Raw genomic sequence first — 14938 nt, forward strand, 5'->3', positions numbered from 1 at the left:
GAGCAATTATCGGCCGGGTGCAAAGTTTAGCGCCAGGCGCTAATTATCGCCTTCGACTGCAAACTTGGCTTCTATCGCCCCTGGAGGTGATTGGAGCGCTAAATCAGGCGCTACACATCTCTCTTAAGGCGCTAATGCCGAGGAGCGAGGCGCTACCTCAGAGTGCTGGCGAAGCTCATGTGATGTCAGTCAGCAATGGAACACAGACACAATGGCCAGTTCTTAAAGGGGAGGGTCGATCTTGCTGTCCATCCACACCTTGCTCTTTGCAGCCTGGAACCTCGCCTGGAGAGACCCGTACATCAAATCTGCTGGAAAGAACAATGGAGAGGCCCAGGGAAAGAGCTCAGCGTGCAACCCCCATAGTCTCTTCTAAATTGATGCAAGGAAGATCAAATCAAAACAAACCTGCAAAGTGCTGCTCCGTACCCAAAGCTCCTCAACACAGCGTTGAATATCTCCAGAAGTGTCTCTCTCTCACAGAATGCGTGGTGCAAAAATATCACCAAAAAAAAAGGCAGGAAACGGTCGCCTTTAAATAGCGCTCCCCCAGTCCCTTCCCAGCTGCAAAACACTCCCCTCAACCTGTCGTTGCTAGCGGCGGGCGGTAAGGCAGGGAGCGCCACTCAATATCCGGTCTGGGGCGCTACCGGGGCGTTGCACGCTGACTGACGTCACGATTTGCCGGCGCAGGAGATCGTGGCAGTAGTGTTTAGCACCGCCGCAAAGTGTCTAGTCAATTTCGCGAGCGGTGCAAACATCGCCGCACCCTGGTGCTAGTTGCTTTGCACCCCATTAGAGCCCTCTTAAGGCGCTAATGGGAGACACAAACCAACCGAATTTTCCCCCCATATCCATTCCCCCATTGGATTTTCAAAAGGCCTTCGATAAGGTACCACACGGTAGGCTCATGATAAAGGTTAGGGCAGGTGGAGTCAGGGGATAAATAGCTGAATGGATAACAAATTGGCTATAAAATAGAAAGTGGAGACTAGGGGTACGGGACCTCCCGGTTGATGTGCGCCCGCGCGCCCTGCACCTTAGGGGGAACATTGACTGGAACCATTGTTATTCATAATTTACATTAATGATTTGGACTTAGGGACAAGTAACTCAATATCAAAATTTGCAGATGATACCAAACTGGGGAATACTGCTAACACTGAGGAAGAATGCAACATAATACAAGAAGACATCAGAAAACTTGCAGACTGGGCAGTTAAGTGGCAAGTGAAGTTTAACATAGATAAATGTGAGGTGCTGCACTTTGGTAGGAAAAATAGAAACCTCACCTACACCTTAGAGAATTAGAAAGTGAATGAGGTAGAAGAGCAAAGGGATCTAGGGATACAGGTGAATCAATCATTCAAAGCAGCATGGCCGGTCAGTAAAGCAATCAAAATGCTAACATAGTAGTGAAGTTATGTTAAACTTGTATAAGACCCTGGTCAGGCCGCACTGTGTACTGGGCACAGCTCTGGTCTCCATGCTATAAAAAGGACATAGAAGCACTGGAGAAAATGTAAAAAATATTTACAAGGACGGTACCAGAACTGAGAGATTAGAGCCATCGGGAAAGATTGAACAGGTTAGGGCTTTTTCTTTAGAAACGGGAAGACTTAAAGTGACCTGATGGAGGCCTTGAAAATTATGAATGGGTTGGGCAGGGGAGATGTGGGGGGAATGTTTCCACTTGTGGGAGAATCTAAAACTAGGGGCCATAAATACAAGATAGTTACTAATAAATCCAATAGGGAAATAAGGAGACATTTCTTTACTCAGAGAGTGGTTAGAATGTGGAACTCGCTACCACAGGAAGATGTTGAGGCAAATAGCTTAGATGCTTTCAAAAGGAAACTAGACGAGTACATGAGAGAAAAGGGAATAGAAGGATATGCTGAAAGGCTGAGATGAGGCAGCTGGAATGGGAGGAGACTCGTGTGGTGTTTAAACACCAGCACAAACTAGTTGGGCCGAATGGCCTGTTTATGTGCTGTATATTCTATGTAATTCTATGTAATTTAGCATCACTAGACTCCAATCCTTCTTGACAAGCCATTGGTATCATTCAGCCCTCCATTGCCAAAATCCAGCCAAAAGATTGATGAGAACCAGCTTGCTACTGGTACAGCTGATCTCCTGGCACCAGTTGGCCCAACAGCATCAGCTTGGAGAAAGCTGGGGTTATATCATTACCCACTGGTACCAGGGGCCGGCTGGCCACAGAGAGTATGCTGCGGACTAGCTGCACATATGCTGGTCTCTCCACCGTTCCCGAATTGGCACCGATGAGGAACGTTCCAGTGCCAAATATTGCTGAATCACCGAGTAGGCCAATGCCAGGGTGTCTGTCACGGCCCATGCCGGGATGATGGTCCCCAAGCTTTGTCAGTGTGAGTTAGTATTCCATCTGCTGCCTCAGGTGGTTCTTTCTCTAGCTTGCAAAGTTGGCCTTTGTGGTTGCAATCTTCTATGGATGCACCACTCAGAGAGTATCAGATCTTTTTAGCTGTCTGTCTTTTGAAGATTGCGTTTTAACCTCCCAATGGAGCTTGAGGTCCTCATTACTGGGCTGACCCTTCTACCATTTCAAAGACACCTCTTGTCCATTTCTTACAACTAATGGCCTGGGGATTCCATGGTCAGAAAGAGTGCAGGTGCCAGCTATCCTTCGTGGCAAGGGATCATGCAGTGACTATGATGGCTCTCGTCTCTTCAGGACTTCTCCTTGCTTTGGTGCAGTGTGAAGGGCCTACCTCAGAGACTTCTGAACCTCACAAAGTGGAGACTTTGCTCCAGATCTTTGATCTGTACAGCATTCTTCTTGCTATCCTCTCTCTGCACTGTTGGTGAGGCACTTTGGGCAGACATGCATAACTATGGGGGCGATTTTGCCAGCCCTGGGGAGGCGGGTATGGAGGCGGGACTGCCGGGAAAATGGCAGAATCTGGGAGCGGGTACCCATCCCGCCCCCAACCCGCCTCCGTGCCATCTTCCCAGTAGGCGGGTACCCGACCCGCGCCGGGTCCCTTCTCCTCGAGGCGGGAAGGGGACTAGTGCCAATTTTAGTGCCAAACGTTTTTGGCTAATCCCTATTTTGAGCCCTAACATGTGAGCTTCCCGACGGTGCTGAACCTCGCCAGGGTCAGCGAGGCGAGCCGTGGGTCTGCAGAGGTCGGAGGGGCCGAAAAGTGCGCTGTGCAGGTGAGTGATGACTGCAAGTGTGGAGAGGTAAGTGTGTGAGGTGAGTGTAGAGTGTTTTAATGAGATTACTTACCTTTGCTTCTTCCTCCAGGCGTCATCCCTTTAGGCTGCGGAGCTGCCTCGTCTCACCGGCAGAGAAAGCATAATGGCTCTTAAATGCAGCAGCCTTCTACTTTCTGCTCAGGAAAGCTTTCTAAGTGAGTCTTGAGTAAAGGACTCAACTTAGAAGACAGATTGTCAGTGCTTGACAGCTTCACAGAGCTGTCAAACGATGACAATTCATCTGTCAAAAAATCTTGACAGATGAAACGTCATACGCTGACGTTCTCTGTCACCGGCTTTCCCTTAATTGGCCTGCTAAACCCGCTGGGCGGGCTTACCAAGGTCAATCAAGGGAAAATAGCGTGGGTTGGCCGGACGTGATGGAGGCGGGACTAAAACCCGACAAGCAACAGTCCCGCCTCCATCACGTCCCCATTGATAAAATCACCCCCTAAGTCTCTGCATCCACTTTAGTGCTACTGTCCCTCTTTACGGTCCGATCCCAACACTGCTCCCCCTAGTTAGTTGTCACTCTCCCTACAACATATTTCCCCACCAAAGGAAATAATTTCTCTGTATACACCCTATCAAGTAACGGGGCAGGTGATATATTGCCAGAAATCTGTGTCTCTCAGGAGTTTTAGTACTTGTAAGTTTCAGAAATGGCCAAGTAAGGGCTGAACCAACTTTTAACATTTAAAATATCTCAGTATATAGTTCACTAGTGCGATGGCAGACTGCTCGCCAAGCACACTGGTATTTCTCTCTACCTGCTCACAAGCAGGTATAGGTGACTTTCATTAGTTTTTCTCCCTCGGTCCAGACATCTATGATCTCCATTTGCCAGCTTGAGAATGGCACAGTTGAGATCGAGAAGTTGCAGCATTGGGACTGACGATGAATCTATCTGGAGCGAGCCAAGGGTTCAGTGTGCCGCACCACCCTGCTTATTGTTGGTGAGACGTGTCAGAAGTGACAGATGCTCTTCAAGCGGGGAAAAATGTCAAATGAATGCTCCACCCAGATTTCGTGTGGGATTCCCAGCTGTATGTAAACTGAACTGTTTCAACTGATTGCAGGTTTGGGACTTTGAGACCATAGACACGGCGGAGTCTTATGATGAGGATAGTGTAGTAGAGATGGAACCAATGAACGAATTGATTATTGGAAGGAACGTCAACCTCCAGTTCATGGTGAAGTTCAGAGACTCGAACTTTATTTGGTGTGCTCAGGTATTTAAAAAAGATGTTTATTTCTAAAAAAAAATAATTTACAGGCAATGCACAGAAAAACCATAATGGGGGCAGTAAGAAGAATTGTAACATTCAACAACTATAACAGCTGGTTTATCGATCTATATTAAAAGTTTTGTGAAAGGGCATTTTACCATTTACTTCCTGTAACACTTGCTGCATCACACTTAGTTGAGTGGCTCAAAATAAAAGAGAATCAGGACTAGAGAGATAGAGAACGTACTAATCAAACCCGAGAAAAATGACATTGAGAAACTATTAACACTTATGAAAACGACCAATCTGACGAACCTACCACAGAAAGAAAGGTAAATCAATTGAAACGCTCCAAATGCTTTTTGGAAAAAAAGGTGGTCCTATTTTTTTTCTCAGTAACTAAAATTTTTCATGTACAAAATAAGGTTTTAAATTAAGTAAACATGTCAAACAATTACATATTTCACAACAGAATGACTAAATTGATCTGTGGAATTGTCTTCTTTATGTCTTTTAATACCTTTATTGAAGTATTGGCTTCAAAATCAGCCAGTCTCAAAAGCCTTTGACTGGATTTTATTTACTCCGTAGCAGTTGAAGGGAGTTAACAGCCACACCTGTGGATTCTGAACATGTTTCAGAATTTCGCAGTCTACCTCAGTAGATCTGAGTTGAAGTTGAACATTGTCCTGTGAGAATTTGTCAGTTTCTTTGATTCTTCCAAAAGAATTAAAAAAAAAATGGAGATTGAATTCAGCCAATTTTTAAATGAATGATTTCATCAGGATATCTCAAAGCGATTTGAAGCCCTCAGTTTCATGTTGCTAATGTGCAATTAAAGATGGTGGGTGGGAGTTTCCTCTTGGGCGGAACACTGCTGCAGTTTTGATGGGACAAGACTGTAACCTGGTCCCTGTATGTTTGGGCATGGTTCTGTGATCATCCTTATTTATAAATTGTTGGTGGATTTCTGCTCACATTAGGGAGCCTACCTTGGGGAAGGGAGGAAAATTGCGATGCAAGGCTGGGCGCAGCAGCAACCGGACGTGATTGGCTGTCTCCATGGCAACTGAAGAGGAGGGTACTGAATTGTAAAAGCTTCAGGCAGGCCTCTGCCTGTCAGTGTCCGGCTGTGGCGTTAATGAGGTGGGGTGGCTATGTTAATAAAGGAAGGAATCACTATAATACAGAGAAATGATATTGGGTCAAAGGAGCAGGATAGTGAAACAGTTTGGGTGGAGGTAAGGAATAATAAGGGGAAAAAAACACTAGTGGGTGTAGTCTATAGGCCTCCGAACAGTTGCAACTCTGTTGGACGGAGTATTAATCAGGAAATAGTTGAGGCTTGTAATAAGGGAACAGCTATAATTATGGGGGATTTTAATTATCATATTAACTGGACAAATCAAATTGGGCAGAGCAGCCTTGAGGAAGAGTTCATTGAGTGTATTAGGGATGGGTTTCTTGAGCAGTATGTAACTGAACCGACCAGGGGGCAAGCAACCTTAGATTTGGTCCTGTGTAATGAGACAGGATTAATTAAAAATGTCCTAGTAAAGGATCCCCTTGGAATGAGTGACCATAACATGGTTGAGTTCCATATTCAATTAGAGGGTGAGAAGGTTGGATCTCAAACAAGCGTGCTGAGCTTGAATAAAGGAGACTATGAAGGTATGAGAGCGGAATTAATTAGAGTGGACTGGGAAAATAGATTAAAGGGTAAGACGGTACATGACCAGTGGTGTACATTTAAGGAGTTATTTTACAACTTCCAAAAAAAATATATTCCACTGAGGAAAAAAGGGTGTAAAAGAAAAGATAGCCATCCGTGGCTAAGTAAAGTAATTAAGGATAGTATCCGACTAAAAACAAGGGCATATAAGGTAGCCAAATCTAGTGGGAGGATGGAAGATTGGGAAGTCTTTAAAAGACAGCAAAAAATAACAAAAAGATTGATTAAGAAAGGGAAGATAGATTATGAAAGTAAATTAGCAAAAAATATAAAAACAGACAGTAAAAGTTTCTATAGTTATATAAAAAGAAAAAGGGTGGCTAAAGTAAATGTTGGTCCCTTAGAGGATGAGACCGGGAAATTAATGGTGGGAAACATGGAGATGGCAAAAACACTGAACAATTATTTTGTATCAGTCTTTACAGTAGAGGACACTAAGAATATCCCAACACTGGACAAACAGGGGGCTCTAGGGGGGGAGGAACTAAATACGATTAAAATCACTAAGGAAGTGGTACTTGGTAAAATAATGGGACTCAAGGCAGATAAATCCCCTGGACCTGATGGCTTGCATCCCAGGGTCTTGAGGGAAGTAGCGGTAGGGATTGTGGATGCATTGGTAATAATTTTCCAAAACTCACTGGACTCAGCAAAGGTCCCGGCAGATTGGAAAACTGCTAATGTAACACCCTTATTTAAAAAGGGTAGTAGGCAGAAGGCTGGAAACTATAGACCTGTTAGCCTAACATCTGTGGTTGGTAAAATGTTAGAGTCCATTATTAAGGAGACAGTAACAGGACATTTGGATAAACATAATTTAATAGGGCAAACTCAGCATGGTTTCATGAAGGGGAAGTCATGTTTAACAAATTTGCTTGAGTTTTTTGAGGAAGTAACATACAGGGTGGATAAAGGGGAACCAGTGGACGTAGTGTATTTAGACTTCCAAAAGGCATTTGACAAGGTGCCACACAAAAGATTATTGCTCAAGATAAAAAATCACGGGATTGGGGGTAATATTCTGGCGTGGGTGGAGGATTGGCTCTCTAACAGAAAGCAGAGAGTTGGGATAAATGGTTCGTTCTCAGATTGGCAACCAGTAACTAGTGGTGTTCCGCAGGGGTCAGTGCTGGGTCCCCAACTCTTTACAATCTATATTAACGATTTGGAGGAGGGGACCGAGTGTAACATAGCAAAGTTTGCAGATGATACAAAGATGGGAGGGAAAGTAGTGAGTGAGGAGGACATAAAAAACCTGCAAAGGGACATAGACAGGCTAAGTAAGTGGGCAGAGATTTGGCAGATGGAATACAATACTGGAAAGTGTGAGGTTATGCACTTTGGCAGGAAAAATCATAGAGCAAGTTATTATCTTAATGGCAAGAAACTGGAAAGTACTGTAGTACAAAGGGATCTGGGGGTCCTGGTGCACGAAACTCAAAAAGTTAGTATGCAGGTGCAGCAAGTGATTAAGAAGGCCAATGGAATGTTGGCTTTTATTGCTAGGGGGTTGGAATATAAAAACAGGGAGGTATTGCTGCAGTTGTACAAGGTATTGGTGAGGCCGCACCTGGAATACTGCATACAGTTTTGGTGTCCATACTTAAGAAAAGACATACTTGCTCTCGAGTCAGTACAAAGAAGGTTCACTCGGTTAATCCCGGGGATGAGGGGGTGGTCATATGAGGAGAGGTTGAGTAGATTGGGACTCTACTCATTGGAGTTCAGAAGAATGAGAGGCGATCTTATTGAAACATATAAGATTGTGAAGGGGCTTGATCGGGTGGATGCGGTGAGGATGTTCCCAATGATGGGTGAAACTAGAACTAGGGGGCATAATCTTAAAATAAGGGGCTGCTCATTCAAAACTGAGATGAGGAGAAACTTCTTCACTCAGAGGGTGGTAGGTTTGTGGAATTTGCTGCCCCAGAAAGCTGTGGAAGCTACATCATTAAATAAATTTAAAACAGAAATAGATAGTTTCCTAGAAGTAAAGGGAATAAAGGGTTACGGGGAGCGGGCAGGAAATTGGACATGAGTCTGGGTTCGGAATGGTCATGGCCCTGTGGGTAGTGGAGCGGGCCCAGGGGCCGTGTAGCCTTGTTCTGCTCCTACTGTGTTCTAATTCTGTTAGATTTCAGGAGATGGTTTTATTCCTGTTCCTGGCTGGGGTGGAGATCGCCTTTACAGAAGGTAAGTACTGTAGAAAATATAGGGACAGAGTGATCTCCTGGAAGAATTTCGATCGCCTAGATGGGTCGGAGAGGAATTTCCCAGATTTTTTTCTCCCAAATTGGCCATTGGGTCTTTATCTGGTTTTTCGCCTCTCCCGGGAGATCACATGGGTTCGGGTGGATGCAGAGTGATAGAAGATTTGAGGTTAGGATCAGATCAGCCATGATCTTATTGAATGGTGGAGCAGGCTCGAGGGGCCGATTGGCCTACTCCTGCTCCTATTTCTTATGTTCTTATGTTCTTATACCACGGTTTTCCGTCATTTGAATATTCCCACCCAGATTTGGCTTTCATTTCCTGCTGGCACATCCCAGGAAACACCCCACAAGTAGCGTGGAATGTGGGGAACTGGCAGATTGGCTCTCTGTCTGACTTTCTGTTCCTGTGTCCGAGAGTTATGTCAGGAAATTGGTGCAAGTCCAAAGTAAAATCTGCCCTTGTATGTTTAGAAACTCCAGAATGTGCAGCGGCTTTTATTACAAGTCAGTGATGTTTGAGTTGCTAAATTAACACAGCCACATAAGGTAACACGAACAACTTTGTTTTTCCGTAGGATGCCAGTGGTAGAATCTGGAAACTTGACCTCTCTTTTTCAAACATTGTAAGTGCAAGAAATTGATTTTGGTTAATTAAACCGATAAGAACAGGCTCTGAATCTACTGTGGTACTTTGCTCCTTTCCCCTCCATCCCTTACTTCTCTCTGAATCTACTGTGGTACTTTGCTCCTTGCCCCTCCATCCCTTACTTCTCGTTTATCTCTCTCTCTCCTTCTACATGAACATCTCTTCACCCACAATCTCTTCACTGTTCTATCTCTCACTTCTTTCTTCTCAACTTTCTCTCTATGCTCTTCTCATTTTCTTACTCTGCTATTTCTCTTCCATCTATCTCTATCTGAAATGTGCACATGTACACACGTTCTTATAGCCTCCTTCTCCAGCCTTTTTGTATTTCCTGCTTCTAATAGCCTCCTACTTTAAATCCCCTACTGTATTTTTTAAAATGCTTAAATATCTTGCCTTGTGCCATGAGTTCACAGAAATATGGATTTAATTTGTTCATTCTCTGGATGTGTGAAATGCTGGCAATGCCACATTTATTGCCAATCCTTAGTTGCCCCAAGATGATGGTAGTAGTCCATTTCCTTGAACCCCGACCATTCTTGCAGTGCTGGTAAACCACAATGGTGCTAGGTAGGTAATTCCAGGATATTGACCCAGTGCTTGATGTAGATTGTACGTACTACAGCTACAGTGTGCCGGGGATGGATATTGAGTCCAGTGGCATGGGCACTCATCAAGTAGCTTGCTTTATTCTGTATAATGCCGCGTTTCTTCACTGTTGTTGCGGCATTTTCCATCAAGCCAACTCGTAAATACGCTGAGTAATGCCATGTATAAGATACATGATGCGCTATCAATTACTCATAAAAGACTGAGAGTTAGAAGAGTAACTAAAGGCTTTTATTAACAACAGAATGGAGGTCTGCCTCGAGTGGTCGACCGGTCCAGGATACAAGGGCTGGGGAGCAGTCACCTTTATACTAGGACCTGTGGGAGGAGTCAGCCGAGGCATGTCCAGGCATGTACACAGTGGAATACAAACAGGACAAACAGGAATACAAACAGTGGTTTACCACAATACAATAATCTCTGCCTCTTATGAGTCACTTTATCAAACTGCTGAAAATCTATATACTTTACATCTGCTGCATTCCTTTTATCAATCCAATCTTTCACCTCTTGAAAAAACTATTAAATTTGATAAATACGACTTGCCTTTATCTAATCTGTGCTGGCTGTCCTTGATTAACCCACCCATTTCTAAATGCTCACTAATTTTATCTCAAATTATGGATTCTAAGAGTTTGCCCACAAGTGAAGCTGCACTAACTGGTCCATTGTTTCCAGGTTTATCCCTCCGTTATCCTCCACCATTACACTCCCACCTTCATCCCTGAGTGTCCTACCCTCTAACTATTCTTTGACTTTTTATCTATCTATCTATATATATAAATCGGTACATCTGTCTGTCTGTCATTCTGTCTGTCTGTCATTCTGTCTGTCATTGCCTGTGCGTCTGTCGGGCTATGCGCTCGAAAGTTACAGGGCGTACCTACGCGCGCGTTACCTCCAAAGAAAGCTTACGCTTCCGAGATGGTTTTAAGCGTATTTACGTTTCGGCCGGGCTAAAATCGCGCCCGCGGTATCCCAAAAACCTTCAACGTTCCGCTCATTAGCATCTCATTATCCGCTCATTAGCGACAGAGTGACCTCGAGCTCGACCAATCGTACGCCGGGTTGCTGGCGTGTGCCGCCGGGCCAATCGGTGCGTGTGTGGCCGGGCCTTATCGTTCTGAACCGAGGTGAGTCGCCGCCATCTTGATTCCAAACTTTTCCTTTCTTTTTCCCGCTTTCTGCGTCTTAAAAAAAAACGTTGCTTTTAAAACACATATTGTTTTAAAAAAAAATGATTTAGAAAGTAATTAAGTTATCTAATCTCATTAATTTTCCTACCTTTCCCCGTTTTTCCAGGTAGGCCTAGAAGCCTCGGCGTCTCCTCCGCACCCACGCCCGAGCTAGGCACCTCCCGGCCCCACTCGAAGGCTGGAGGGCCGAGCCTCAGCCCAGCGCCGCTAGGGTGCGCGCGCAGCAGGAGCTGAGACGCGGCGTCTCTCTCTGGCTCGGCCGGGGGGCGGGGCTTGCTGAGCGTCGACGGTTACCCTGGCAACCGGCCCCGCCGGCTGTCTCGCACAGCCGCAATCGGCGGTCCTCACCTCGGGGGGGGGGGGGTGTGTGCCGTGACCCTCGGGGGGGGGGGGGGGGGGGGGGGGGGCCGCGCGCGCAGCAGGAGCAGCTGAGACGCGGCGTCTCTCTCTCTGGCTCGGCCGGGGGGCGGGGCTTGGTCAGCGTCACGGTTACCCTGGCAACCGGGCCCGCCGGCCGAGCCAGAGAGAGACGCCGCGTCTCAGCTCCTGCTGCGCACGCAATCAGCGGTCTTCACCTCGGGGGTGGGGGGGGGCCGCGACCCTCGGGGGGGGGGGGGCCGCGACCCTCTGGGGGGGGGCGCGACCCTCGGGGGGGGGGGGCCGCGACCCTCGGGGGGGGCCCCCCCCCGCCCTCCCTCCCCCCCACCCTCCCTTCCCCCCCTCCCCCCCGCCCTCCCTTCCCCCCCTTTCCCCCCGCCCTCCCTTCCCCCCCTTTCCCCCCCCACCCTTCCCCCTCCGCCCTTCCCCCCCCTCCGCCCTTCCCCCCTCCCTTCCCCGCTCCCTTCCCCCCTCCCTTCCCCGCTCCCTTCCCCCCTCCCCCCGCCTTCCCCCGCCTTCCCCGCCCTCCCCTCCCCCTTCCCCGCCCTCCCCTCCCCCTCCCCCGCCCTCCCCCTCCCCTCCCCTCCCCTCCCTCCCCTCCCCTCCCCCCCTCCCCCTCCTCTCTTCCCCCCAGTCGCTCTCTCTCTTCCCCCCAGTCGCGCTCTCTCTCTCTTCCAACAACAACATTCCCTCGAAAAAGCCTCGGCACCGCCGGGCACTTCAGCTGGCATATATATAAATCGGTCGATCTGTCTGTCCTTCTGTCTGTCTGCACGTGTGCGTCTGGGCGGCTATGCGCTCGAAAGTTATAGAGCGTACCTACGCGTGCGTTACCTTGAAAGAAAGCTTACCTTTCCAAAACGGTCTTAAGCGTATTTACGTTTCGGCCGGACAAAAATTGCGCCCGCGGTATCCGAAAAACCTTCAACATTCTGCTCATTAGCATCTCATTATCCGCTCATTAGCGACAGAGTGACCTCGAGGTCGACCAATCGTACGCCGGCTTGCTGCCGCGTGCAGCCGGGCCCTCCTACGGTCGAGTGACGGGACGATTGACCAATCCTACGCTTTGGTCACCTGACGGTTGACCAATGCGTGTGTGGGCGGGCCTTATCGTTCCGAACCGAGGTGAGTAGCCACCATCTTGCTTCCATTCTTTTTCCTGCTTTCTGCGTCTTTCTTTTCAAATATACATTTCCAGCAAAATAAAATTGAATTTATTAAATTGTTTTAAAAAAAATCACTCATTTGTAAATATTTTCTCTAACCTGAAGATTCTTTTTCCTACCTTTCCCCGTTTTTTTCTTAGGCCTGAAAACCTGGGCCTTTCTTGCCCAGCCAGGCCCGAGCTAGGTAATTGGGCTTCTGCTAAGCCCCTCACCCCCGCCCCCCCCCCCCCCCCGTGTCACGTTACCTGGGGCAACGGCGTCAGCCACGAGGGTCAGGGTGCGCGCGCAGCAGGAGCAGGTGAGACGCGGCGTCTCTCTCTGTTCCGCACTCGGCTTGGGCGGGGCTCTCGAGAGTGCGGATCTCGGCCTTGGTGAGCGGGGCTCTTGGGAGTGCGGGGTGGCTGGGGCTTGGAGAGCGGGGCCCTCGGCCGGGGGGGGCGGGGCTCGGAGAGCGGGGCTCTCGGGAGTGCGGGGCGGGCCTCGGAGAGCGGGGCTCTCGGGAGTGCGGGGCGGGGCGGCGCGGCAGGGTTACCCCGGCAACCGGTCGTGGCCGTGGCCGTCTCTCAGCCTCAAGCCCTCCCTTCCTCCCCCTCCCCCCCGCCCTTCCCCTCCCCTTCCCCCTTCCCCTCCCCCTCCCCCCCTCCCCTCCCCCCCTTCCCCCTCCCTTCCCCCCCTCCCTTCCCCCCCTCCCTTCCCCCCCGCCCTCCCTTCCCCCCGCCCTCCCCTTCCCCCCCGCCCCCCCCGCCCTCCCTTCCCCCCCCCTTCCCCCCCCCTGGCCCTCCCTTCCCCCCCCCCCCGGCCCTCCCTTCCCCCCCCGGCCCTCCCTTCCCCCCCCCGGCCCTCCCTTCCCCCCCCCCCCCCGCCCTCCCTTCCCCCCCGCCCCGCCCTTCCTTCCCCCACCCGCCCTCTCTTCCCCCCCACCCGCCCTCTCTTCCCCCCAGTCTCTCTCTCTCTTCCCCCAGTCGCTCTCTCTCTACCCCCCAGTCGCTCTCTCTCTTCCCCCCCCAGTCGCTCTCTCTCTCTCTCTTCCAACAACAACATGCCCTCGAAAAAGCCTCGGCACCGCCGGGCACTTTAGCTAGTATGCTTATAAAAGGCCTTATTATTTCCTTTTATATAAACTGCTAGCCTTTTTTATATTCCCTTTTAGCTCTTCTAATCTCCCTTTTCACCTTCTCACTACACTTTCTATACTCCTTGTGGTTATCTTTAGTATTGTTAACCCCAACTTTATCATACTTCTCTAAATTGGCTACAAATCTAATCTTTTCCACCAATCAGTGACCTATAATCTATTCTCAGTAATGTTAACATCTCGTGTTATTTCTTAACTCTACCAGACAGATGCTGAGCGCTACCATCAAAACAAATTGTCCCTAGTACAGTTGCAATTGTGGTCATAGTTAATAAGGCCACCCCTGCTCCCTCTTTGCTTCTCTATCTCTTCTGAGAACTTTGTAGTTGGAAATATTTAGTTGTCACAGTTAAACCAGGTTTCTGCCAATACTATAACATGAAGCTTCTCCATTCTCATTAGTGCCCTTAGTCCTCCATTGTTTCCAATTGGAACTCGAACTCATTCATATTCCTCTGTAAACTTTCCCCTTCTATTCTTTCTTATTTGTTTCACTATCCTTCTCTACCATCTGCCCTAAGATCAATCTTTCCATATCCCTTCCTTTTCAGACTGCTTTGACCCTTTATTATAATTATTCTTAACCCCTTCTCATATGCTCTTAAGATGTGCTTTCCTCATTCCTGTACTAGTTGAAATCCTCCTCCTCCAGAAAGGGAGTGGGGATGGGAGTGAGGTTGGGTATGGGGGTGAGGGTGCGGGTGTGGGGTTACTCTTTTACCCTGTGCCAACCTGGCATCCCTGTTGCTGGCACTAGTTGTGAAATGTGGCCAGGATCTCCATTCTCCAGAACTGACATCTCTCCTCCTGATGAGGATCAAAATCTATCAGAAGAAGGAAACACTTTGTGTGAACAGTGCATCCTTTACAGTAGCCAATTTTTCCTCGGTATGCTTACAGTTTTTCTAAATCCTTGCAGACCCAAGACCCCGAGTGCCTGTTTTCTTTCCACTCTGGGGAGATCCAGGCCATGGACCTTTCACCACTCACCTATCTGATGGCGACAACAGCACTTGACCGTAGGTTTGACTTCTTTACTTAAATAAAACATGACTAGATGTAGTTGCAATTCAGTCAGATATTTTTCTATAAAGAATTCACATCTTATCTCGGGTCTTGCTAGAAGTAATTTTAGACAAATAAACTGGCAAAAAAACAATAACTACTCTGCTCCATATTTTTTTCAATATTAGCTGCAAAGCAGCTTTGTTGAGATCAGTAGTACAGCGATGTACGGTATCTCTCATACTTGGTGCAAACGCTGAAACATATGGTTTGAAAGAGTTTGTTTGACTTCCTGGGGTGATTTTCCTCTCTCGCACCACCGCCCCCCGCCCCGTCCCCCAACCCACCCTTGCGTTTACCTCAGTTGGAACGTACTTGAA

The 14938-nt window shown here is 48.1% G+C and overlaps 1 protein-coding gene across 1 annotated transcript in view; it reads left to right on the plus strand.

The window, feature by feature from the left end:
• The window catches only part of cfap44 (cilia and flagella associated protein 44), a 209912-nt gene that overhangs the window by 37803 nt on the left and 157171 nt on the right, over nt 1-14938 (plus strand). The window contains exons 8-10 of the mRNA XM_086006122.1: nt 4326-4478; nt 8996-9043; nt 14473-14572. Coding sequence (XP_085862248.1) covers nt 4326-4478; nt 8996-9043; nt 14473-14572 — 301 coding nt within the window. The remainder of the gene's footprint in view (nt 1-4325; nt 4479-8995; nt 9044-14472; nt 14573-14938) is intronic.

Source organism: Somniosus microcephalus, chromosome 14, assembly GCF_052327205.1.
Source record: "Somniosus microcephalus isolate GS21.2 chromosome 14, FLI_Smic_1.0, whole genome shotgun sequence".
NCBI classification, from domain to species: domain Eukaryota; kingdom Metazoa; phylum Chordata; class Chondrichthyes; order Squaliformes; family Somniosidae; genus Somniosus; species Somniosus microcephalus.